Here is a 24,484-nt window from a genome sequence, read left to right on the forward strand (position 1 = left end):
CTGTACGAGGAAGCTGGGTGACGTAATTACTCGAAACTTCACGCGGGTTTTGAAACACTGTACATTTACATGCTAATAAAACCTTAATTTTTCAAAATGCCGACACACATGTCCCAGCGCAGAAAATTTCTTATTTGGACACCAACTGTGATAAGGACACATTTCCGTGGACTGCACGTGTAGTTTTTTCAAAAAATAAAAAGGACCAGCGTCGCAGTTTTATGACGTCACTCAGAAGGGTCCTTCATGAAACGCGTCTCGCTCCATGTGACTTTATCAACAAGCATGATGGCAACCTACATTTAAACCAAAGTTTCAATTTAAGGAATCTCTTCGGAGGGTATTAGCAATACAAGGTAACACGGGAATTCCTATGCTTGAATCTCAAGGATGCTTAGTTTCTATTGTTTCACGTAGACATTCGGACATTTATCATGCTACAATGTATTGAATGTATTGAATGTATTGAAATTCAACGTCGAAACTTGTTATTTTGACAGCTTTCACTTCATTTTGTTTCAGACTGATTTCAATATATTCGGCTTACTTGTGCTCTTTTCTTGTGGTGCATCAGTCCTTTTCCATGATTATATTAGCACATTATATAATCTGCTGGCTGTTAAGGTACGTAAATGATCCCTCTGTATCATTTCCCCAGGAAAGAAATGGCAACTGTCCGCAAGAAGATTGACAACCGCATTCGTGTCCATATCGAGAATGGAGTCGCCCTACACCATCGCACCATGTTTGTCGTGGTGGGAGATCGTGGAAGAGATCAGGTGACGTCACGATTCTTCCACTGAATTCGCCTTAGCCGGCACTCTGCAGAATAACAATTTATGTGGGCTCATGGTCTAGGTGGTGATTCTACATCACATGCTGTCCAAAGCAAGTGTCCGAGCACGTCCGTCTGTCCTATGGTGCTACAAAAAAGAGCTTGGCTTCAGCAGGTGATGATAAAAGTCCTCTCTTATTCCCTACTTATTGTTAACTTGAACTAATTTGCTGCCAACCATCTTAAATAGATCTTTAGCGTATATAATCTTCAATGGCAGTAAATGAGTTAATTGGAACTCATGTGTGTCCAAGCAGCAATCGCAAGAAACGTATGAAGCAGCTGCAGAAGAAAATAAAAACCGGCACATTGAATCTGAATCAGGATGACCCTTTTGAGCTCTTTGTCGCTGCCACTAACATCCGCTACTGTTACTACACCGAGACGCACAAGATACTGGGAAACACTTTTGGCATGTGTGTCCTACAGGTCAGCCCTTACAAACTTTTTCCACATTCAGCATGGAAGTAGAGATGAGATTTTTCATTTATTTGTTTGGACAGGATTTTGAAGCCCTCACTCCCAACCTGTTAGCCAGAACTGTTGAAACGGTTGAAGGAGGCGGTATTGTAGTCGTACTGTTACGGACAGTGAACTCCCTCAAGCAGCTGTACACAATGACCATGGTAAGTTTTGTAAGCTGTATTTACAATGCAGGCCACTTGAGAGAAATAAAATCTCGCTCTTCAGCAAGCATACTGCACCACTTGCCAAGTCACGCGATACAATACGCATGGCTAAACTTTCTTCCAGGACGTACATGCTCGTTACAGAACGGAAGCTCATCAGGACGTGGTTGGAAGATTCAACGAAAGGTAAATTCTGTTGGCATTTGTGACATTTTACAGCAAATTCTGATTGTCCCTTGCCTTTCCGTAGGTTCATCCTGTCCCTGGCCTCCTGCAAAAACTGCGTCGTCATTGACGACCAACTCAACATCCTGCCCATCTCCAGCCACATGGCCAACATCAAGCCTGTTCCGCCAAAGACGAAGGTGACGCTTACTTGGTTGTTGGCTGAGATGATGTGGAACTAATCGTCTTCTCTGCTTCTGCCTCAGGAGGACGGTTTGTCTCCAAAAGAACAGGAGCTGAAAGACCTCAAAGAGACGCTGCGAGACACTCAGCCGGTGGGGGTGTTAGTGGATAACTGCAAGACCATGGACCAGGTGGAATTCCATTTGATTAAAGACCATTCATGTAACCTTTATTAAAGTTGCAACAAATAATTGATAATGAAATGCATCTTAAATTATTTTTGGATAATTGGTTATTGTTCATTCCTCAATGCGTTTCCCTCGAAGACAGTGTAATATCATCTGTTTTCATTTTGATCCCGTCCGCTGTAAAATTGCATCACATAGAATTGCTTACAATGGATTGCTAAGGAGTCACTTTGAGACAATTTATCAATGTGGTGTCATGCTCCAATTAGTATTCTGTTAAATTGAAAAGAAATGTTCTGTTCCTGTCATGGCATTATCAAGCATTCAATTAGATTTGCTGATACGTAGAAAAATCTAGTCAAAAACTCACATTGTCCCTGAAGTGCTTTCCCGTACCCCAGAGAGGTACTTGTACACCTATTTGAAAGCTAAAATTTTCCAAATCCTCAGAATTTCAGTCTCCTGACAGCAAACATCTTCAGATTTCTTTAAATCCTCGATAATTACCTGTATGTTGGCCTATTTTCTGACATGCAGAACCAGTAATAGAATAATAAAATATATTAATATTTTTCACAAGACGTACCAGCGTATCACATCGATGATGGTAGTTCAGATAAAGTTTTGGATGTCATTGGGATTATAGTTAAATTGTATTGTGAGTACATTCGAGGTGTTGAAATTTGTAGCTTCTCCTTATCTAATGATGTATTGCTGTGTAGGCCAAAGCAGTGCTGAAGTTCATTGAAGCCATCTCGGAAAAGACCCTGAGAAGCACGGTGGCGCTGACGGCGGCTCGTGGCCGAGGCAAATCTGCCGCACTGGGGCTGGCTGTCGCAGGAGCTGTGGCCTTTGGGTAGGAATAAACCTGCAGATTGTTAAAAGTGGACAATTCATGGATGCAAAACAAGGAACGTGTTCTGATGTGTGTTTTTTTTTTTTTTCAGCTACTCCAACATCTTTGTAACCTCCCCAAGCCCAGACAATCTCCACACCATGTTTGAGTTCCTCTTCAAAGGCTTCGATGCGCTTCAGTATCAGGTAATGTACATGAGCATCACATGGCTTGTCCATCACCTCATCCTTCACGTCCTCTTTATCTCCTGTAGGAGCATCTGGACTATGAGATCATCCAGTCACTGAATCCAGAGTTCAACAAAGCTGTTGTGAGGGTGAATATCTTTAAAGAGCACAGGCAGACCATTCAGGTAAACATGCTTTTTTTTCCCCCCATGTCGCTTTTCATTCTGTGCGTAGCGACGCACCAACCTCCTTTGTCTGCAGTATATCCATCCAGGTGACGCTGTCAAACTGGGCCAAGCTGAACTTTTAGTGATTGATGAGGCTGCAGCCATCCCCTTACCTCTAGTCAAGAACCTGCTGGGACCATATCTGGTTTTCATGGCCTCTACCATCAACGGGTCAGTACATTTTAGCTGTATTTGTTGATATACAGTAAGTGTGGAGCTGTCACTATTGAAGCTTTTTCAATTTAGTGATGGTGGCGCAGACATGCTTCCAGCAGAGCTACCCATTTTAAAGTTGATTTACCCAACTAGGTCAACTTTTTATTGAAAGCCCAGCTCCAACATAGGGGCTCAACATGGAGAAACAGATTTTTTTAGTTGTTTTTGAGAGGGGCTGCGAAAAAGAAAACAACTACAATATTGGAGATAGTGTGCACAGCCTCTTATAACTGAGACGAACCAATCAGATTTAAAAGCATGTTAAATTTGAGTTAGAACACACCCGGCAAATTTTAAGTGCCACTCATTAACCCCAAATAAACTTTATGTACTCTTGCTGGCTTTTTCTGACAGTTTCTGATTTACTTTCTCTCTTAAGGATGCAGGTTTGGCGCTCACACTGACTAACACTCGGAATGGTTCATAATTACCTCCTCCTTTCGTTTCTTGGTTTTGAATAGGATAAAAACTGCGTACAAAAGGCGAAACATTGCATTGAAATGCATTAATAATGGCTGAATATATGTTTGGCCCCGACATAGCACCACTTATCAAGAACAGGAAAGGACACAATACCTACAGTTAAATCAAGGCACTGTCATCCATCTTACTACATTTGAGTTGAACAAATGCATCTTTTTGAGCTGATTCCATCTGACCGTGTGCAGCTATGAAGGCACGGGTCGCTCTCTCTCCCTCAAACTGATCCAGCAGCTGAGGCAGCAGAGCGCAGACAGCCAACAGAACATGTCAGCCGAGAACAGGAGCTCAACCACAGCCAGGCTCGCCGCAGGTGTGCACTGTACTGTACAATAGCTCCCCCATAGTAGCCTCTTGACTTGTTTGTCTGCTCTCCGGTGCAGCTCGCACACTGCATGAGGTCAGCCTGCACGAGTCCATCCGGTATGCGGCGGGTGACGCGGTGGAGAAGTGGCTCAACGAATTGCTCTGCTTAGACTGCCTGAACATTCCCAGACTTATCTCCGGTTGTCCTCTTCCACAGACGTGTGACCTGTATCCTTTTGGAAAAGACGTTAGGGTTTAACATTCGCATTGGCCAGTTGCTAGTCAGTTCTAAACTTAACAACCGGTGTGTAGATATTATGTAAACAGGGACACACTGTTTTGCTACCACAAGGCATCAGAGGCCTTCCTGCAAAGGCTGATGGCTCTTTATGTGGCATCCCACTACAAGGTGAGATCTTAAAGAACCTTTGTCATGGAATTTTAACTTTCCACTGTTAAATATATACATCTTCGTTTGGCTTTAACCTTCAGGAGTGCTACACTGAATCAATTTCCTCCTCCTAAGCCTTCCTCCTGCATCCTCTTCTCTCATTCTAACTACCATCATGTCCTCTTTCACTAAAATTATAAACCTCCACTTCCTGTAGCGATTCAGAAGTCATGATTTTTCTTCCATCTCAGGCTGGCCTCACTGACTTTATCTCCAAAACCTCTGACATGTGCTGTCCTTCTAATGTAGTCATTCCTGACACCATCCATCCGGATCTCTCCCAAAGAGAGCCTTAGGCATCTTCATCTCTACGACCTCCTGCTCTGACTGTCTCTTTCTGACACTGTCTCCAGGCTGAACAACATCACTGGTCTCACCACAGTATTGTTTTTTCACACCTTCCTTTCACTTTATCTGAAACTCTTCAATCACACATCATACTTAACACTTTTCTCCACCCGTTCCAGCATGCCTGCACTCCATACACCCGATACTTCACCTCTCTTCCACGCTCTCCATTGCTATGAACCGTTAACCTTAAATACTTGAAATCATCCACCATCTTTACCTCTTTTCTTTATATCTTCACTCTTCCACATGAGTCCCTCTCATTCACACACATATACTCTGTCTTGCTGCGGCTAACCTGCATTTCTCTCTTTTCTAAGGCCAACCTCCACCACTCTAGATTCTCCTCCATCTTTTGCCTCCTCTTGCAACAGATCACAACATCATCTGCAAAAATCATTGAACGAGTAAAATATATGCATATAAATGAGGACATTGTACCTTTGTACATTACCCGTTTACGTTCTTATGAAATACAAGGCTTTTAGGTAGAGACAGTTCTAACCTAAGGCTGCCTCTCACCATGCGTTGCCGCACCCCCTTCATGAGATGGTTCTAAAGTCAACCATCCGAAACAATTACAAAGAAGAAAGCTATGTAAACTGCTTTTTTATTGTTGCAATCATGAGAATCGTGCCAGCTTTTATTTGCAATTTGATGCCATTCCCAACTCGGGTGTAAAACCGTAGTAACAATAGGCACGGCTGTTCAACCAATGTTCGCTTGTTTGATGCTGCATTGGAGGTCGACGGGTGGTGTAGCGGCGCTACCTTGAGGCTCATCTTCGGTGTGCCAACATCATCTCTTGCAAGCCATTTTTATCTGCTCTGGTGAGATTGGTGCTGAGTGCACAGAATAAGCAAGGAATTCTTGAAAATGTATCAATGAAGGAAAATAACACCTTGGCGGTGATTAGAGGAAGAAATTAACGTTGTAAAATGGTTAAAAGCTCCAAAATGCTTAATTTCCACTTTAGGGATAGTTTAGGCTACTTCTACATTCCTTGCTTTGTTTTTTCTGTTGACCTTCTCCTTTTTCCCTCCAGAATTCCCCCAACGACTTGCAGATGTTGTCTGATGCACCGGCCCATCATCTTTTTTGTCTTCTGCCGCCCGTCCCCCCAACACAGAACTCACTGCCCGAGGTTCTCGCCGTGGTGCAGGTAGTAAACATGAAAGTCACATGTCACGAGGAAACAATTGCGTACGAGAATGATGAGGCTCATATTTTGTGTCACAAGTACTGAAATGACTGATTTTCATACAGATGTTTATGATAATTACAATTATTGTTACCCAAACACCAGGGATAGAACATGATGTTCTTCTTTTATTTTTAGATTTGCATGCCAGATTGTTAATTTTCTTGCAGTCTGCTCAGTTAAAAAAGACCATCCTGAAAACTGGAAGGATTATATGAGATGTTATTTTACTACGTTTGTGTAAATCTTGTCTTGTTGTTGCAAGACATCTCATCTTGTTTGTCTCGTCCCATTCCTACTTTACGCTACAATGAAAATATTCCCATACGTACTGTACAATGCAGTACATCTTCTTGAATGCTATCTTATTCCCTGCGAACATGCAGGTGTGTCTGGAAGGTGAGATATCCCGACAATCCATACTCAATAGCCTCTCTAGAGGGAAGAAAGCCTCAGGTGACCTCATTCCGTGGACCGTGTCCGAACAGGTGCTCAGAAACTGAATCGCTAAACAGTCTTTTTGTGGGGATTTGTCTCATTGTCGTTTTTGCCTACAGTTCCAAGATCCGGACTTTGGAAGCCTGTCTGGAGGCAGAGTTGTGAGAATCGCTGTGAATCCGGATTATCAAGGGGTAAGAGGTTACAACATTTTCTTTATCTGGTGTTTTGTCCAACTTATCCTGCATATTTTCCGGTTTTCATTCCCCAACACACCTGATTCAAACAATTACCCTATTAGCAAGGTCTTCAGGAGCTCGAAAATGTTTCTTGGACTCAGGGGTGTTGGAGAGAAGGTTTGAAAAAAATGAAAAATACTCTAGGACTGGAGTTCAACACCTGTGGTTTAGGTCATCAGTAGAAGAGGTTGCAAAAAGGAAAAAAAAATAGGCAAACCAGCTTCATGTTTTCATTTACCGTAAATTTTTGTCTTCTGCCGCCTGTCCCCCCCACACAGAACTCACTGCCCGAGGTTCTTGCCGTGGTGCAGTTAGTAAACATGAAAGTTACATGTCACGAGTAAACAATTGCGTACGAGAATGATGAGGCTCATATTTTGTATTACAAGTACTGAAATAATTTTCATTCAGATGTTTATTGTAATTACAATTATTGTTACCAACACACCAGGGATAGAACATGATGTTCTTCTTTTATTTTGGACCATAAGACACACAGGTATATAAGCAGCAAACATTGAGCAAAAAAAATAAATTTGCCTTCTAGTGGCTAGTAAAAAAAAAAAAAAAAAAAAAAGCAGATCCCCCGCACTGGACGCAGGTAGTGGCATGTGGTGTAAGTATGGTATAGTATAGTGTATGTGTTACTCCTTAAGTCCGTACAGTGTACTCTATATAAAGAGAGGTCCGGTCTGCTCACAGATGGGCTACGGCTCCCGGGTGCTCCAGCTGCTGCAGATGTACTACGAGGGCAAGTTCCCCACCATGGATGAGAGCACGGCGCCCCAGCACAACGAAATCAATACCATCTGCAGTGAGGTACTACTTTACGTCGAGCGAAGAGAGGGTTGCGATGCTTCATGTAAACGTGTCGGCAGGCCGTCACGCTTCTGGAGGAGGTGGTGACGCCTCGCAAGGAGCTGCCGCCGCTGCTGCTGAAGTTGAGCGAGAGGCGAGCGGAGCGACTGGACTATTTGGGAGTTTCCTACGGACTCACGGCTCAGCTGCTCAAGTGAGGACACTTCATTAAGGTCAAAAGACGTTTTTATTGGAAGGTGATTTTCTGTTTTCAATCTGGCAGATTCTGGAAGAAAGCGGGTTATATTCCAGTCTACTTGAGACAAACGCCTGTAAGTATGAAAGATCGGTCTCGTGCAATAATAACGAGCAATGCGAAGTAGTTGTGCTACATAAATGAAATATAAATGTGGTAAATAACACCCATTAAACACAAATGACAAAAAGTGTAAATTGATACAACCTCGTTAATTACCAGGCAATGTGTACTGTTTTTTGTTTTTTTTTAAACCCTACCTGTATATTTATCCCTGACCTTTGTTGTTTGTGCAGAATAGGTACCATTAAATTCATTGGGAGGAAACAATTGCTATTTATTCATTAAACCGCTTCAATACTTAACTGATATGTTTTTTGTCAGGCAGCGCCCATTTCTTTTTGCTGCTTGTTGACGGGTACTGTATTTGTGCTCTGGCAGAACGACCTGACAGGAGAGCATTCGTGCGTGATGGTGAAGGAGCTCAACACGGAAGAGCAACAGAGCCAATGGTTGTCCGCCTTCTGGAAAGGTCAACGCCCACCCAGTTTCTCGGGCCTTCGTCTCGTTTTCTGTCCCCGCTGAGTCTCCTTGCGCCTTTCAGACTTCCGTCAGCGCTTCCTGTCCCTGCTCTCCTACCAGTTCAGCAGCTTCCTGCCAAGCCTGGCCCTCAGCATTCTCCAGAACAAGAGCGCCAAGGAGACGGCGAGCGGTAGGTGGACTCGCTTGCGCTCCTCCTCTGCGGCGTCTCGGAGCTTACTGGTCATCTGCGCTCCCCCGCAGCGATGAGCGCCTCGGAGCTGGCCATCCACTTCAGCCCGTACGACCTCAAGCGTCTGGAGTTGTACTCGCGCAGCATGGTGGACTACCACCTCATCATGGACCTGGTTCCCACCGTGGCGCGCTTGTTCTTCCTCAGGCGGTTGGGAGACGCCTCTCTGTCGGTGGCGCAGTCGGTAAGCTATCGGAACCTCGCCGCAGAACATTTCTATTTGCTTTATTTTGTGCTCCTTCTGTAAGGAGCAGTCCATAATTGGAAGACATTTGAGCTTCAAAATTCTTGAAATTAGAACCTTCACTTTAATGATTTTCTGTTCCATAATCAACTACGAAAGGCTTGATTAGCTCGTCTTATAGATCAATGGTAGAATTGTTATTACCTGATTTAGTACTAGGCGCAACCCTTACACTCTTAATCACAGGGTTGCAAGTCTGCACTAACGTAAGTTTTCTCTTAGGAGTAGAAACTGTTTGGCTAGCTCTTACTGCTGACCAGGAGGACACATTTACTTATGTAAATAAGAAAGAAAATCATCTGTCATTCTTTTTTAATGTATAACAGGGTTGCATGGGGTAGGAGACATTCAAATTTTAAAAATATGTCAAATAGTAGAGCGGACGTGCCTTTGCTCTAGTCATTCTTTTGGAAAACTTTGATGATGTCAAGTCCAGCCTATAATGTGAGTCACTGTTTTCTTCTTCCACCATGCTAAAAAGGTTACAGCAATAGACATGCGTGCATGTTGTGGGACACAAAGCCATGAATAATCATTATTATTTGAAATTGCAAGAGAAAGAAAAAAATACATCAAGGCAACAATAATACCCTATAATAACATTACAATAATAATTAAAAAAAAAAAAAGAAGTTAAATTCCATTTGCACTGTTGCATTGGAGATTCTTTTTGGCTGTTATTGGGTGTGGGACAAGAGAAAATGTCATTTTAGGGGAGCGGTGACCAAAACTGAGAGCTACTTTTTTACTACTGAGTAATATGAAGGGTTAACAGTTTAGTGTATTTGGGGACACCGGTCATGTTAATGATATCTCACGAAACTCTTTCAATACCATGGAGGAGAACTCTCGTCTTAAATTAGTAATAACAATAATAAAATGCTTGTCAAATGTTTTTGTTTTTTTTAATGAAGGGGACACCCCTGACTAATGCTTACCTAATATCAGCCAATCCAGCACTGTAGTGATAACTGACCGTTCGTTGGATGACAGTGTTTAAACACATACAACACAGATACTCCCTACGTGCCATTCAAAGTAAGGAATGGAAATCAATTTTTCATATGATACCACCCATATTCACAATGACATAGCACACAATATTCTGCCGGCCTTTCAAGATGAGAAAATGCTAAATAAACTAGTCCTCTAGAACAACGCTTGGCACCAGAAGAGTTAAGGAATAGCTTAAATAAATATGTAAATCAAGTGAAATGTGCCATGTCATTTGTAACATTCCTAGAAGATCACAACGTTCTATCACTTGTAAGCTATTTGAAGAACAGGCCTGCGCCCTCCGCATTTGATCCCCGGGGTCCACTTGGTGCCCGCGGGCAGCATGTTGGTGACCCTTGTTTTAGTGGGTACTCCAGACTTTGGCGTTTTTAAAACTATTTTCAAGCATTCTTTTCTCGTAGTTTGAATTTTTAGATTTGGTCTCGGGGCAAATAATTCTACTCCTAAACTGCAACGTTTTGCTATTTTGTATGTGGATTCTTTAATATTTGATGGGTGGAACGTAAAGTGTCCTCTAATTCCGGAATGAGCAAAAGCTGCCAACGCCCTGTCGAAATAAGAAGGTGTCTTGCAGGCGATGCTGTTGGGCGTCGGGTTGCAACACAAAACGGTGGAGCAGCTGGAGAAGGAGTTGGACCTCCCGAGCTCGCAGCTCATGGGCCTCTTCAACCGCCTCGTGCGCAAATTTGTGCAAGTAGGTCCGCACCCGGACGATTATGCTCGGATATTGGTGAGCCTGTCGATTGAAACGCGACCCGGATGTTGTAGATATTTACCAGCATCCAGGAAAAGGCCATCGAAGCCGAGATGGCAACAACTAAAGATGTCGCCATGGAGCCCACCTTCCGAAGTCTTCAAGATGATCTGGTACGGCCGTTCTCAAAAGGTTTATCATGGGACATGCTGAATTGTATCACCACTAAAGTCAAACCTAAAATCAACATTGTACCTTTAATTTCCCACAAAAAGTCCAGAATTATTATTATTATTTTTTTCATTTCCATACTTTGGACCCAAACTTTCTTTTAGATCATTTAAATACCAATTTTTTTTATTTTTTTTTTAATCATTCATTTAAAAAAAAGCCCTTCCTGGGGTTTTGCTTTTCCTTTCCGTAATTATTAGCACAAACCTTTCCCTACAGTTTTTCAGAATCAAAATGCGGAATTTCCACACTTTTTGACTAATTCAAAGCATTTCAACTTAAATTTGTTCAACTCAATTCTATTCCAAATTGCTTTAAAAAAATTCAAAATAAAAGTGCAATGTTAAAATTTGGTAGGTTTGACTTCTAATTTCCACAGTAGCCAAATCTATACAACTACTGCAAATGATGTTTGATTTTTTTTTTTTTTTTTTATTTCAAAATAACACTTGGATCTGTTCAGGTCGTATTCCTTTTTTTCCCCTGAAAATTTAAGCCCAAAGTTCACTCAATTTCTAACTTCCACATTACACTCAAGGATAGGTAATCTGTGTTCCCCTTTATTTTAAAAATAGAAAAATAAATGGCAAAATCATTTGTACCCACCCCAAAAAAAACTTTGCTACTACATTTTTCAAAGAAAATACTTTATTGTCTTTGTTAACAGAATTACAATCACGTCATTTAAAATAAATGTAAAAGTGTTTTCATTCTTCATTTATTTAATATTTTCAATGAGACAATTATTTCATGTTTTGAATGGATATTATCATTTTATCATTGGTCAGAATGAGGCAGCAAAGGAATTTGAGGAGAAACACAAGCAAGATAAAGAGAAACTGAAGGAACTTGACTTGGAAGAGTAAGTACGGCGCGTCTCATACTGCGCAAGAAATGACAAGCTTAATGTAAACTTTTTTGCGATTCCAGGTACAAGATCCGCGGACATGACGAGGATTGGGACGAGGTGCTGAAGAAAGCTGGCAACACGGCCATGGTCAGCATTAAAAGGTGCAGTAAGGAAAGACCCATACTCACTTTCAGATTTAATAAAGTGTTTGCGGCTCCTGCTGTTGTCTTATGCGTGGAAAACGGGTCAAAATGGCTCTTTCAACGTTAAGGGTTGCTGACCCCTTGACTAGGATGTCAAACTAGAAAATGAAGGTTTAAGTGAGGTTGTAGTGTTTCAAGATATGGCTCAAAACCAGGGTTAGGAGTTGAAATTAAGGCTCCAAACTAAGGTTAGGCTTTCAGATGGGGCTTTCAAACTATGGTTCAGAATCTGGGTTAGGGTTTCAAATGCGGCTTCCAAACGAGGGTGACAGTTTGAAAGTCAGGCTTCAAATTTGGGCCGGAATGTCTAATTAGTGTTTAGGATTAGATTTTCAAACTATGTCTTAAATTAGGGTTTCAACCTTGAACTACAACGTCAAATTTTGGCTTAGGGTTTTAAACTCTAGTTTAAAACCAGGGTTAGGGTTTCAAACTTCAGTTAATGTTTCAAATTAGCCTTTCATAATCAGATTGTTTTCAAAGTAAACTGTACAACTAAGATATGGGTCTCTAACCTAGAGTAAGGTTTTCAGAGTTGGGTTTAAAATTTGTGGTAGGGCTCCAAAAGGGTTGCTTTGTCAAACTGGGACTAGAGTGTCACATTGAGGTTTCAAACTAGCGTTAGGGCCAGCTTGAGCAAAAAAAAAAAAAAATCTGATCTGCATGAATCGGAATTTGGTGCTTGAGCCTGCCGTGAAAATGCAGCCTAATAATCATTGATGCCTTCCAACAGTGACAAGAAGAGGAAACTGGACGCAGGAAAGGATGTGGCCAGCAATGGAGGTCTTCAGCATGGAAAGCAGAAGAAGGGCGTGCAGCATGGAAAGTTCAAGAAGAAGGACAAATCGGGAAAATTTGGAAAGAAGGCTTTCAAGTGAATTTAGAACGTAGTGAAAAGGCCTGTGGTGTCATTTTTTTTAACAATACAAGAAAAAGATGGACTTTTTTTTTTTTAATCACAAATTGCCAGCCAAATATATACACAAATACATATAGGCATGTCTACAGTGTCTTGTTACTTAGTTAAAAAAATAGTGCAGCTCAACAGGTGTGAAATCAATTGTTTTCACTTTTTGTAATGTTACGATTGCTACAAAGATTTCTTCTATAAAAAGTTAGTATTCCCTTTTTCTATAAAGTGAGGTAAGCGGTTGGCCGACGCATGGCCCAAGTTGTCATTCGAGCACTCGGGGCTGTAACTGAGTCCACTTGTCCTGCAGCTGCCGCTTGACGGCGTCCGGCGCGAATATGAAGTCGATGGCCCGCCGGGAGAGCGTCCACACGGCCTGGCGATCCAGTCCGAACGTGGACGCCGCCAGCTGGTATTCCTGAGACAAGTCTGTACTGAACACGCCCTTGTCGTCAGTCTGTCGGGGTACAGGTCGTAAAAGCAGATTATTTAGGATCGTTAAATCTACTGTCAATTAGCATCCGAGGAAAAAAAATGAACCTCTGTGCTCCGAGTATACGCTGCGGTTACGGAGCTCATGCCCGAGAGGTTGACACTTACGCAAATGACGCTTGGGTGGCCCAACTGGTACCAGTACTTGAAGTGATGCTTGGAATAACACGGGACAGTTTGTCCTTTGACGTTTGATGTCAAGCAAAGCTCTGCCGGGGGGAAGAAAAAAAAAAAAAGGTCAAGCGATCAATTCATACAATGTACGATGTTACAACTAGTGTGCTGTATTTGGACGATAAGTTCCCAAGAGCAAGACGCTTCTGAGCACGGTTTTACCAGTGATGGTAGAACGACTAGCATGCATATTTTAAAGAGCAACAAAAACCTGTGCACGAGTAACATGACTTTCTATGAGTTGATCTAGTCCTTTACTAGTAGGACACCTTTTTTTTTTTTAAAAATCATAGGAAGTAATGAGGGATTTTTTTTTTTTTTTTTTACGTAGGACCCGAACGATTAATTGTCTGGCTCAGGAGTGTCAAACTCATTCTAGATTGTGGTCCGAATAGAGGAAAATCTATTCCCACGTGGGCCGGACCAATAAAATCATGGGATACTGTATATTTATATAACTTGAAAACAACAACTTCAGATTTCTTATTCTTTTTTCATACTGTCCTAAATAGCACAAGCAGAACATCAATATACATAACATCATAAGACATTTCCAGTTTTTCATTTATTGAAAAAAATCAGCTCATTTTTATACTTTTACAAAATTACCGCAAGGTGCGGGTTATACCTGTTTGTGGGCCAGAACCGGCCCGCGGGCCGTAAGTTTGACACCCCTGGTCTGTCTGAATACATCAGCTTATTAGCTTCATCAGCTTCAAATGTTGGTTTCCTTAATGTACTCTAACCATTTACAGCACTTGTCTACATGTAAGACTAAAGTCATTATTGCACATAAATCCAACAATAACCTTGTACCCTTAAAATTATAATGGCATTTGTTAAACTAATTCCGTGGAACATGTCATTGAAAACAAAGCAAGTCTTAAATTTTTACAAGCATGATTAGGTGAGCAAAAGGTCGTGCAAAGAATTGACCAAGATGTCACTAATTTACAACCTTAAAGCAGTTCATAAAAAATAAACAATCAGAAACTACATAGTACATCATAAACGAAGCATGTGTTAAATGTGACATCCATTCAACTCGTAACAGGAATTAAATCTGATGGCTTCGGTAATCGCACCATGCAATGCATTCTGTGAACCTTTCTTTTTTTTTTTTTTAAATGTATTTACTGTTGACCCTTCCTATTTGCAGAGTATGTATCAGGCCGGCTTGTGAATAGTGAAGATCCGCATATAATCTACACCTATTGAAATGCGTTGGGGCGGGGCAAATGCTCTTTCAGTCATTAATACCCCACGGAAACAAAGCAGGGTTAAAACTCCACTCAAAACTCAATTTTTATTCTTTGCCTTCAGACTCCGTATGAGACTAGGAATTGTGTTTTACTTTTTTTATTTTCTGACTTCCCATAAACACACTAAGTCTCAGTAAATATTTACCATTCAGCTCTAGCTTACCCAGAGGGATGTTATTCTTCACCACTTTGTCAACAAGGCTGTGTGATCCGCCAACATCAGGGTGCAGAAAGGTGCCGTGACCGATCCGGTCGGGCGGCAGATTGAGCAGCAGCTCCGACTCTTCCAGCTGAGAGGGCACCTGCAACAATTCGTCACCGCGCGTTAGCGATACCTCACCAAATTTACTGTGCCATTATCAAGGCAAAATTAACACTCGAGCTTCTTGAGTTACCTCTTGATTTATTTATGTTGATAATTCATCATTTCAAAAAAAATGAGTTCAGTTTTGACTGACACTGCCAAAATCTATGTTAATCGAACAAGGTTTATTACAATAATTGCTGTGGTTTAGAAATGCTGCATCACACTGAGGCCAGTTACGGATATTTTGATTGCACCCGGTGTGTAACATCACACTTTGTGGTGGCAATGTTTGAAAGTCTTACTTCAGAAAGGTGCAGAGATAACTTGAGGCCACTGTTCCTGGCACGCTGTAAGGCAGGAAGCATGTCCTTACCATGGCCCACCTGAAAATGGCATAAATGCGTGATGTATCAGGTTATCGAATGGGGAAAAAGCTTGAAATGGGAACTTTCCTGCTGGAAACACTGACAATGTATCTGCTCATATATGTTTTTGTCCTTTTTAAGTATTTTCATTTTCAATTTGACCGATTCACTTTGAATCATTTAAAGGCGTCTTGCTGAATACTTAAAAGAGTATAACTTAAATACAGATGTAATATTTGGAGAAGACCAAGGTCTACTAATTTGCAGAGTGGACAAAAACTATCTGAATATGTGCCTTGCAAAAAAGTTACAGTTTTGTCTCGATGTCTCTTCAATTTGTCCATTTAAAAGTTACTAATAATGTGTGGAATTGTAATCAAAGGAACGTCAAGCTGCTTGAAAATGATCAACTCTGTCGCCTTGGACTTTTGCATGCTTGCTTTTAATTTTCTTTCTCATATATTGAGACAACTCTATACTGCTTCCCCCGATACATGTTTAGGTCTAGTATGCACTTTGTCATCAAACAGCCCATTGAATACTTGTCACCAATACAACAACTAACGAAATACAAAATTGAAGAAAACAATATGTTAATTAGGACACACCTTCCCTGAAAATATCCTTATGATCAAATTATTCTATTTTCTCTTCATTTTTTTTTTCTTTCATTAGCGGTAAGTTATTTCTGAGACTTTTCTTGTATTAACACAGCCAGTTGTGTACCGTCGGATCCCCGCTGAGATCAAGTCCAACCACTAGCCCATCAGTGGACAGCATGAAGTCTTCAGCTAGCTTCACCGTTTCCATGGCAACCTCTGGCCCATTCCTGCGATCGATGGCTACTAGGAACCTATAAGAGAGGTAAAGGCCACTGTAAGCATCTATTTTCACTGAAGCATCATATGCCTACCTGACATCAATGTCCACCTGATCCTCTTTACACTGCTGGATGGCTGTTATAATTGTGTCCACATAGCTCTTTTTGGTCAACCCTGAAAAACGACTACGTGAGTAAGGCATTAACTCTGATGATGTGTGAACAAAACTATCCATTTTATATCTTAAACCTGTTTTGAGTTCCTCTCTCGGCGTACTCCTAAGCTCCAAATATTTGACACCGTCAGCAGCAAACTCCTTGATGACATCTGTAGCCACCTAAAAAGAAAGATGTAACATTGCCATTGCAAAAAGCATTTAAAGTGTTCAGCATTTAACATCACCATCAGGATGTCTTCCTCAGAGTCCACCAACTGATGAATGACCTTGAACACCTGAAAACACCTGGAGCACGCCATGTTCTGTCAATAAGATCCGATGGGATTTAGTTAAAGCGGACACAAGCAGTCGACATACTCATTCAACGTTCTCTGCTGGCCTTTGTCAATGGCCGTCATGTGGTGTTTAATGTTAAGATGTGGCTTTCGCTTAATGAGCTTCTCCATGGTCTCGAAGCTCACCGAGCCGTTGAGATGAGCGTGCAGCTCCTGGTGGGAAGACAAAATCCATCTTAATGGTTATACTTCCCACAAGCTTTCAAATGCCGTCGTTGAAAAATACATGGGCGATAAGACTCACCACTTTGGGAAGCTCCCGATAAAACATATCGCCGTTGTTGTCCATCGTTAATGAGCAATGAATGGTTTTTAGTGTCTATACTAAGAGGTAGCCCGTGTTTTCAGGAATTATTTAGCCGTGACACACAAAGAAGTGCAGCAAACAAAAGAGTCCCCTGACACTGAAAGATGAGTTCCGTATACTTTATCACGTGAAAAGACGAGACAAACAGTGCTTTCAGAAAAAAAAAAAAAACCAACAACAACAGTGCTTTCAGGAAACATTTGGCCAAACACACAAAAAAGTGCAGCAAACAAATGAGTCCCCCGGACACCAAAAGACTAGATCCGCCTATGATTACGCTAGATATAGCCGTGTTAAACGTAATATTTCAAATTATAAAGTGGATAATTGCTTGAATGAATAAGGTAGAGGTTACATTGTTCAAACACATTTAATATTCAAATGACTGAAATTTCCATTTAAAAAAAATCAGCATTTAATGAGAAACAATCCAGTGCTTTGTAATGTATGATAAAAATTCATCAATTTGTTTGATAAAAGTGCTTGTCATCATTAGGGCCACGGGGCACAGATTGAGTAGCTACACTTTAATTGTTGCCAGCAAATCACAAGACATATAAATGAGAATTCACGCTCACATTCAAATCGATAAACACTTTGGTCTGCAACCAAAAACCCATTCACATTACAGATCAATATGATAGACCAGTGTACATTACCTGTAAGAATGTGTGTTTGTTTTGTCAAACAAGAGAAAAAGCACTTTGGAGGTTATTGCTGACACCTAGTAGCCATTCTTTCAAGAGTTTAAAAGTTGGCCGTGATTCAGGGTCCCAGTGCCAGCAGTACTTCATGATGTCATAAACAGCTTCAGGACATTCCTCCGGAGAAGGCAGTCGGTATCCACTCTTCAATAGGGGCACCATCTGTTTTGAGTCCTACACAGTGGGAATAAGAACATTAATGCAAGGATAATTTAAACACACAGCATTAAAACTGAATGAGAATTATTTGATAACATAAATGATTTCATTTGGAGGCAATACATACTTTAAGCCATTTATGATGGCTACCAGACAATACATTAACCTTAAGTACAATTAACAGAAAGCATTCACTAGGATATTACTAGTTACAGCCTGCACACTTACCATGTGCAGGTAAGGCATTCGACCAAATGAGTAAATCTCCCAAAGCAAGATACCGTAACTCCAAACATCTGATTTGGTGGAGAATGTCTTTGGAGGAAGAAACAAAGACTATTGTAAGTATGACTTTGAGCATTTTGCTTTTTTATCATTCAGCAAGATTACCTTTTCTTGGAGGGCCTCAGGTGACGCCCACTTTACTGATAGCTTTTTAGTATCGTCAACAGAAGACACCTTCGTGGTCAAACTAAAGTCACTGACTTTAGCGATAAGATTCTCTGATAGCCTAACGTTACGGGCTGCCAGGTTCCGGTGGACAAAGTCATTGAACTCCAAATACACCATGGCATCACAGATCTGTCTGCACAAATGAATAATAGCACAGCCAAACAGTGTCTAAAAATTAAAACAATAACTACAAGACACTGATTGAATATTTTATTCTGTTCTGTCGGAAAAATCCCCAGGACAACAAACCACAACCATATAAAATGAAAAGAAAACCTTTGAAAAGTGAGCATCATATTCTGTCAAGAAAATGACTCTTGTCAGAACATGGAGGGTTACCTAACAACATGCCCTAAACACATTTCATCTCTTATTATTGTTTCTTTTTTTTGTTTTGTTTTGTTTTTTGGGTGATGACAACAATCTACATACCGTGCAAAATTTAGAAGAGCAACTCTCGTAAGTACATTCCGTCCTCTGGAATGTAAGTAGTTCACCAAGGTACACTGAAAAAAAAAATCAATACAGTATGTTAATGCAGTATAAAAATGCAGATAATGGATGAGAGGGTTTGAAACCCACCATCATATATTCAGTGATTATTAACAAATGGCCGACCACCTCTGTATTCACTCCAAGCAGCTTCACCAAGTTATTGTGACTTAATTTCCTGCAAGAACAGATTTGCAAGCAAAGGCAGGTTGAACATCCTTGATTTTTACTCACCAATATGGACAGTATATGATGAACTATAAATGTAGTTCCACCAGAAATGTCAATGCTAAAAAAAAACAAAAAAAAAACCTTTGTATACTATGACAAGGAGAATTTGAATGGAACACTTGTAAAATCAAATAAATATGCTCAACGCATTCACATAATGGTTGGCGAAAAAACTGACAAAAGTCAGAATACATGAAGATCTGCTGAAAATGAACTGGCCTAGATGGAAATGATGGTTCAAACTCCATCCATCCATTTTCTCGAATGAAACACATGAATGAAATCCACTCCATGCACACCAAATTTCAGTGTCAAGGAATTTACAACACACACTCTAAAACACATCTAAGGACAATTTGGAGTGTCCAATGTATTGTACCTACCATGCATGTTTTGGGGAATACCTGGAGAAAACCCGCATAGGCATGGGGAGAACATGCAAACTCCACACGGAAGGGGTGAAGCCACCTGTGGGTTCAAACTCCCTCAAGTAAATTTGGCAATTTATTTACCGTATATATGTCTAACACATATGTGTGGAAACAACTGCTAAAATTGTTTGCAAAGACTGAGAACTTCATCTATGGAGATATCACACACAGTTTTTGACTATTTCAGTTTTCCGGATGTTTTGAGCAAGGTTAAAAGGACACCCGGTGATGCACTTGCAGTTCCAGCCTGAGATGCCCCATCCCCAACCAAAAACACTGGAATGAAGTGCTGGAATGATCAATGAAATCAAGAGTAACATTTTGGGGGCGTCATTACTCTCTTGCCCAACATATGCCCCCAACTTATACAGTCGGCCCCCGGCTTACGAGCACCCTGATTTACGAACAATTCGCCTTACGAGCGTGGATCGGGGAGATTTTTGTCCTCCGCTTACGAACAAACCTCTCGCCTTACGAGCAATTCGACATGCCGACCATTAAGTATGTAGAAATGTTCTCGTTTAATTGCGTCAATAAAATCAACAGTAACGACATCATCAATCATCAATAGAAACTTGTGGCAGTAACGTGAACGCTATTGGTCTTACAACGTCACACTGACTGTCTCACTCACGGTGTCTAAATATATTACCATTTAAGTGTAGTGTTTGTACAGCTAAAGGGGAAAACAGCTGACATGAAATTAAATGTGCCGAATGCAGGACAAAGAATTGTCATTGGTTTAAATGTGTGGTTTTTTTTTAAATTAATTGTCAATACATTCCAACCGTTTAAAAAAAAAAAGTGCGAATAATTATCAGTCAGTCACGGAGATGCGAATATGCTATTGGTCGATTAAGGTCACCCGGTCTCACTCACGGAGATGCTATTGGCCGGCGTCACACGTCAATCACAGAAATGCCGATATGCTATTGGCCGAACGCCTTTATCTAGCTTGATGGGACAGGATGGAAGGAAGGAGAGAAAATTAGTGAAAAACGGAATGTTGTGAAGACTTTGCAAACTTTATCTGTTAGACATAGCTTCTAAAATTACTAGCAGCGGTAAAGAAAGAAATAAGAGGATGATGTTTTAGTATCTGCGTGATTTGCACCCTGACTGAAAGAGTTACTGTAACACTGTAAGACCAATAGCATATCTATCGCCGTGTTAACTTTGAGCGTTGGACTCTGCTTCCCTCTGCTTACACCCAGCTCAAGTCTCGTCGTTTCAAAGGTAAAATCTATTTATCCATTGTATTTATTATTTAATGCAAGTGTACAGCAGATTATGTCACTCAATTTTAATATATGTATACAGTGTGTCGTTTTTACCTAAGGCTTCGGCGCGCGTTGCACGCATTCACGAATTAACATGGGTTTGGATTGCCCGCTATACGAGCAAATCGAGATACGAGCGTAGCCGCTGAACGGATTAAGTTCGTAACCCGGGGGCCCACTGTATTTGAATTATCTCCACTGAATATTTCGCATTACTTACATCATGACGGAGACCTCTGCAATAAAGGCCTGTTGAGCAGTATTTTTTTTAAAGCATTTTGCAGTTACTTTCTGCCCTTTGTACTCAGCCAACATGACTTCTGCAAACATCACAACAGTCTGTCAACTGAAGAAAAATGCGATAGCAAAAAATACTGTTGCTCACTTGCCTCCGAATTTTCCCTTTCCGATGATTTTTTGCAACTCGAGGTCCTCTCTGTTCAGCACCCAACCACCTGTTTGTGGATTGAACAGAGGTTTGTCCACTTATTTATCAATTTTCATCGATTACATTGACAGATGACCAAATTCCTTTTCGTATACAATTAACACTTTAAAAAAACATTTTTACCACTTGCTGCCAGCTGAAAATGATATTAAATATGCTGAAGACTCAGGTAAAGACCAAATTCCAGCTCAGCTTTTGAATGTCACGTATCCACCAGCTGAGCTGTGATTGGTCATTGCCTGAGACATGGAAATGGGAAGATGTGCTTTTAGTAGTATTAATTGTACATTAAAAAATGAATGACCAAATTAATGATTGACAAAATATAAACGTTTTAGACTGAAAATGGCTGAATAAGCAGACAACCCATTTAAATGCACTTTCATGAGTCTCACCTCTCAAAAGGTCATCTTGGACAGCTACCGTCTTCGGCTCCATTTTTGGCTTAGCGAGGCTAGTGCACAGACCATCGCTATTTTTTCTGTAGTGCTGGAAAAGTCAAGAAGGAGACAAACAAATTGTGGATAGTCGGGTGTAAATGGAATTGCTAAAGGGTTTTAAAAAAAACTCAAAGAAAATTCCTCCACCAGAAGACCTCAAAGCTGGGTCTCTGTCTCCTTGCACTCAAATCCATGGAAATCACGTTGGGTCAGTTGTCTAATCTGCACCCTAATCAGTTGTGATCCATCCGTTTTCGAGAGCAGCTTATCCTCACAAGGGTCACAGGCTTGCTGGTGCCTATCCTAGCTCACTTCGGGCAGGAAATCCGCAATAAGCCAATTTTTTGTTGTTGAATCATTTGGATCTCGTGCAGCACCGGTCGTGCTGGCGCAAAAGACATGAGAGCACTTTCTTCTCTAAAAACCAAACAGTGACAGGGAGCATTGCAATTGCATGAAAATCAAGATCAGGTATTTTTCACTCCGCCACAGGTGTTTTGTCTACAAAAACAGAGGTCTGAAAATGTAAGAAAACGCTCCTTTTCAGTTGTACCTCAACCAGCTGGATGAGGTTCCCAAAGTACACATCACTGTCAATGGTAGGCTTGCCGTTGCCGTATTTAATGTGGTAGTGCTCCACCCTCTCGCCGGTGCTCAAACACAGTGTGTCGTCTCCTGGATAGCTGGTGCTCTCTTTCACCAAGAAGAGGCCCTTCTCTGGCGGGGAGAGCAAACGCTCGGCCTCAAGCCGGGTTATTTTGCCATGAAACCATCTGCAATGACAATCATGAAGGTACAATTAGTTCACATCTACTGTATCATATACAGTAAGTAATGTAAATATTTGTATCATTACAAATATTATTTCAGATCCAACAACAACAAACTTTGGTTCCTGTTGACTTAAACCTTCTTTCACCAGGTGTCAATGATCAAAAACAATATTTGGGCACTCACGGCATAAGATTCAAATTGCTCCAATTTTCCAAAGATGCCACATTGTGAGGACATGGCTCAATGTGGCTGGTGGGAGCTGTCCCTCCACAACTGGCTTCATTTTCAGCTATACACCACTCTGGATCCTACAAGACATCAAGTCAGCAATGAAGAGGAGGAAATTGTGAATGCTAGCCAATGAGAAGTGTTTCTCGAAAAAAAAAAAAAAAAACAGAAACAAGACTTGACTTTGTCACGATAATGATAGTTAACAGATCCCCTTCATTTGAGGGGAGCTGGTGCTCCGTTTTGAAGTTTAATTTGCCCCCCCCCCCCCCCCCCCCCCCACACACACACACACACACACACACACACACACACACACGCACTGTGCATTTGGGCCGTGAAATCTATTGGAAATCATACACGATAAAATACGGCATCTTTTTTGTGTGCGTGTGCATTCATCAGGCATTTTGATATACTAAAGGCAAGGTTGCCTGCGTATGATTTGAGATGTTTTGTGGGGCGAATCGGAAAAAATGAACAAATTCAACCACCAACAACAGTTTTTCACCATTGCCATGTGGAGACAATCGAGTCCAGATTCCACCTCAGCACAAAATCACAGCCAAAACTCTCAATAATTTACTAGCAAACTGTCAGAAGCTAAAAAGTGGCACAATTTAGTTATTTAACTTTTCATCTTTTGAATATGATGCCTCTTTGGTTGAATCAAGACTTATATCCTACAATTTACTTTGCAACGTCTGCAAACATCACAAACCACTAGCAACTAAAAGCAAAGGTAGAAAATACCTTGCTCTGTTCCTGTCCCATTGCACAAGTCTGTGTTAAAATGCCTAATTTGCGTTTTGTGGTGTTAAGATTGTATCTGCAACCTGCTGGTGACCCAACACTGACGCTGAAATCACAGGAAGCAGGAAGGAAGACCAACCTAATGAAAGAAAGAAAAAGAAAAAAAATACAGGATGACAAACCCCTTATTTAAAGAAGAAGAATGTAATACTTGAAAATACCTCTAAAATCAAATTTACTGTACCTGACACCAAGCAGTGATCGGTCAGAAGGCAAATGCCAGTGTCAGTCAATACTCCAAAAATCCCGACGGGGAAATGTCACAGATGTGACTGAAAATCAACAAAACAGGTCTAGGTGCTAAGCTTTTAAAACCTACAAACACAATGGCACTATGAAGTGAAACTAACTACTGACTTCGGTATGAGGAAAACCTTAGCGACAGAAAACATGCTGTGGGTGGTAACAAACTGCACTGTATGATTTAGAAAATCTTCGCCCCCCCACGCCCCCCTCCAGTTGAAATGCCCCCGCCTTCATTTTGCATTACGCATGCGTGGTATGGGACACCAGGAGACTTCATTTTGGGCGCATTGCAAGGGACATATACCGCCATCTATTGTACAAATTTGACTACTACATCAAAGTGACGCTCTGCCATTTACACGTTCATCAGTTTGGTTAGTTGACTTGAAGAAATCAATCATTCATCTTCTTTTACTCATAAAGTCAGATATTTTTTAAATATCAGCAACTCTATGTTTTCTTTTAGCTTTCAACAACATCATTTTCATCAGGACATCACTTTTATCGTTCATGTATATGGATCAATAATTCAGTTGTCATATTATAAATGCATCGAGCCTATAATTCTTCTTTTGAATACGTCATTTGAACATTAACATCTTGAGCAATGGTCGAAGGTCTGTTTCCTTGCTATCTAAGA

The 24,484-nt window shown here is 41.0% G+C and overlaps 3 protein-coding genes across 4 annotated transcripts; 1 reads left to right on the top strand and 2 right to left on the bottom strand.

The window, feature by feature from the left end:
• Positions 1 to 248: 248 nt before the first annotated feature.
• nat10 (N-acetyltransferase 10) lies at positions 249 to 13,039 on the top strand. Its single transcript, XM_088416688.1, has 29 exons — positions 249 to 356; positions 659 to 779; positions 859 to 950; positions 1,093 to 1,264; positions 1,339 to 1,461; positions 1,589 to 1,650; positions 1,715 to 1,829; positions 1,896 to 2,003; positions 2,723 to 2,856; positions 2,948 to 3,041; positions 3,110 to 3,208; positions 3,285 to 3,421; positions 4,135 to 4,259; positions 4,330 to 4,480; positions 4,565 to 4,661; positions 6,097 to 6,213; positions 6,639 to 6,740; positions 6,810 to 6,884; positions 7,632 to 7,748; positions 7,808 to 7,941; positions 8,011 to 8,059; positions 8,425 to 8,515; positions 8,588 to 8,695; positions 8,767 to 8,939; positions 10,591 to 10,710; positions 10,785 to 10,883; positions 11,730 to 11,803; positions 11,872 to 11,952; positions 12,728 to 13,039. Exons 2-29 carry the CDS (start codon positions 666 to 668, stop codon positions 12,870 to 12,872), a joined length of 3,108 nt encoding a protein of 1,035 aa, XP_088272814.1. The 5' UTR covers positions 249 to 356; positions 659 to 665; the 3' UTR covers positions 12,873 to 13,039.
• Positions 11,581 to 17,253, bottom strand: mapda (N6-Methyl-AMP deaminase). Its single transcript, XM_088416692.1, has 10 exons — positions 17,083 to 17,253; positions 16,861 to 16,991; positions 16,728 to 16,788; positions 16,575 to 16,662; positions 16,418 to 16,499; positions 16,231 to 16,357; positions 15,442 to 15,522; positions 14,996 to 15,134; positions 13,505 to 13,605; positions 11,581 to 13,361 (listed from the first exon to the last, which is right to left on the bottom strand). The coding sequence occupies exons 1-10, from the start codon at positions 17,125 to 17,127 to the stop codon at positions 13,170 to 13,172; spliced, it is 1,047 nt and encodes a 348-aa protein (XP_088272818.1). The 5' UTR covers positions 17,128 to 17,253; the 3' UTR covers positions 11,581 to 13,169.
• LOC148422327 (tyrosine-protein kinase CSK-like) lies at positions 17,251 to 23,938 on the bottom strand. 2 transcript variants are annotated; one of them, XM_088416689.1, is made up of 12 exons: positions 23,783 to 23,938; positions 23,539 to 23,677; positions 22,741 to 22,865; positions 22,337 to 22,556; positions 21,739 to 21,832; positions 21,285 to 21,350; positions 21,116 to 21,215; positions 19,044 to 19,131; positions 18,894 to 18,967; positions 18,399 to 18,594; positions 18,237 to 18,323; positions 17,251 to 18,023 (listed from the first exon to the last, which is right to left on the bottom strand). In XM_088416689.1, exons 2-12 carry the CDS (start codon positions 23,557 to 23,559, stop codon positions 17,829 to 17,831), a joined length of 1,266 nt encoding a protein of 421 aa, XP_088272815.1. In that variant the 5' UTR covers positions 23,560 to 23,677; positions 23,783 to 23,938; the 3' UTR covers positions 17,251 to 17,828. The 2 variants fall into 2 exon arrangements, with proteins under 2 accessions (XP_088272815.1, XP_088272817.1); XM_088416691.1 differs by lacking the exon at positions 19,044 to 19,131 and adding an exon at positions 19,188 to 19,242.
• Between the last annotated feature and the right edge of the window lie 546 nt (positions 23,939 to 24,484).

This window comes from Hippichthys cyanospilos, chromosome 6 (assembly GCF_059441005.1).
Source record: "Hippichthys cyanospilos isolate Australia breed blue-spotted pipefish chromosome 6, RoL_Hcya_1.0, whole genome shotgun sequence".
Classification (NCBI taxonomy): Eukaryota; Metazoa; Chordata; class Actinopteri; order Syngnathiformes; family Syngnathidae; genus Hippichthys; species Hippichthys cyanospilos.

Excerpts from the sequence above, each read along its gene's own strand:
- nat10 (XM_088416688.1), top strand. The coding sequence starts at position 666 with ATGGCAACTGTCCGCAAGAAGATTGACAACCGCATTCGTGTCCATATC. Across the intron at positions 2,004-2,722 it reads ACTGCAAGACCATGGACCAG|GCCAAAGCAGTGCTGAAGTT; the intron begins GTGGAATTCCAT and ends ATTGCTGTGTAG. Across the intron at positions 8,940-10,590 it reads CTCTGTCGGTGGCGCAGTCG|GCGATGCTGTTGGGCGTCGG; the intron begins GTAAGCTATCGG and ends GGTGTCTTGCAG.
- mapda (XM_088416692.1), bottom strand. The coding sequence starts at position 17,127 with ATGGACAACAACGGCGATATGTTTTATCGGGAGCTTCCCAAAGTG. Across the intron at positions 16,500-16,574 it reads GAGAGAGGAACTCAAAACAG|GGTTGACCAAAAAGAGCTAT; the intron begins GTTTAAGATATA and ends GTCGTTTTTCAG. Across the intron at positions 15,523-16,230 it reads ATCTCAGCGGGGATCCGACG|GTGGGCCATGGTAAGGACAT; the intron begins GTACACAACTGG and ends TGCCATTTTCAG.
- LOC148422327 (XM_088416689.1), bottom strand. The coding sequence starts at position 23,559 with ATGGGACAGGAACAGAGCAAG. Across the intron at positions 22,557-22,740 it reads AGCAATTTGAATCTTATGCC|ATGGTTTCATGGCAAAATAA; the intron begins GTGAGTGCCCAA and ends TTGTCATTGCAG. Across the intron at positions 18,595-18,893 it reads GCTCTTCTAAATTTTGCACG|ACAGATCTGTGATGCCATGG; the intron begins GTATGTAGATTG and ends TCATTTGTGCAG.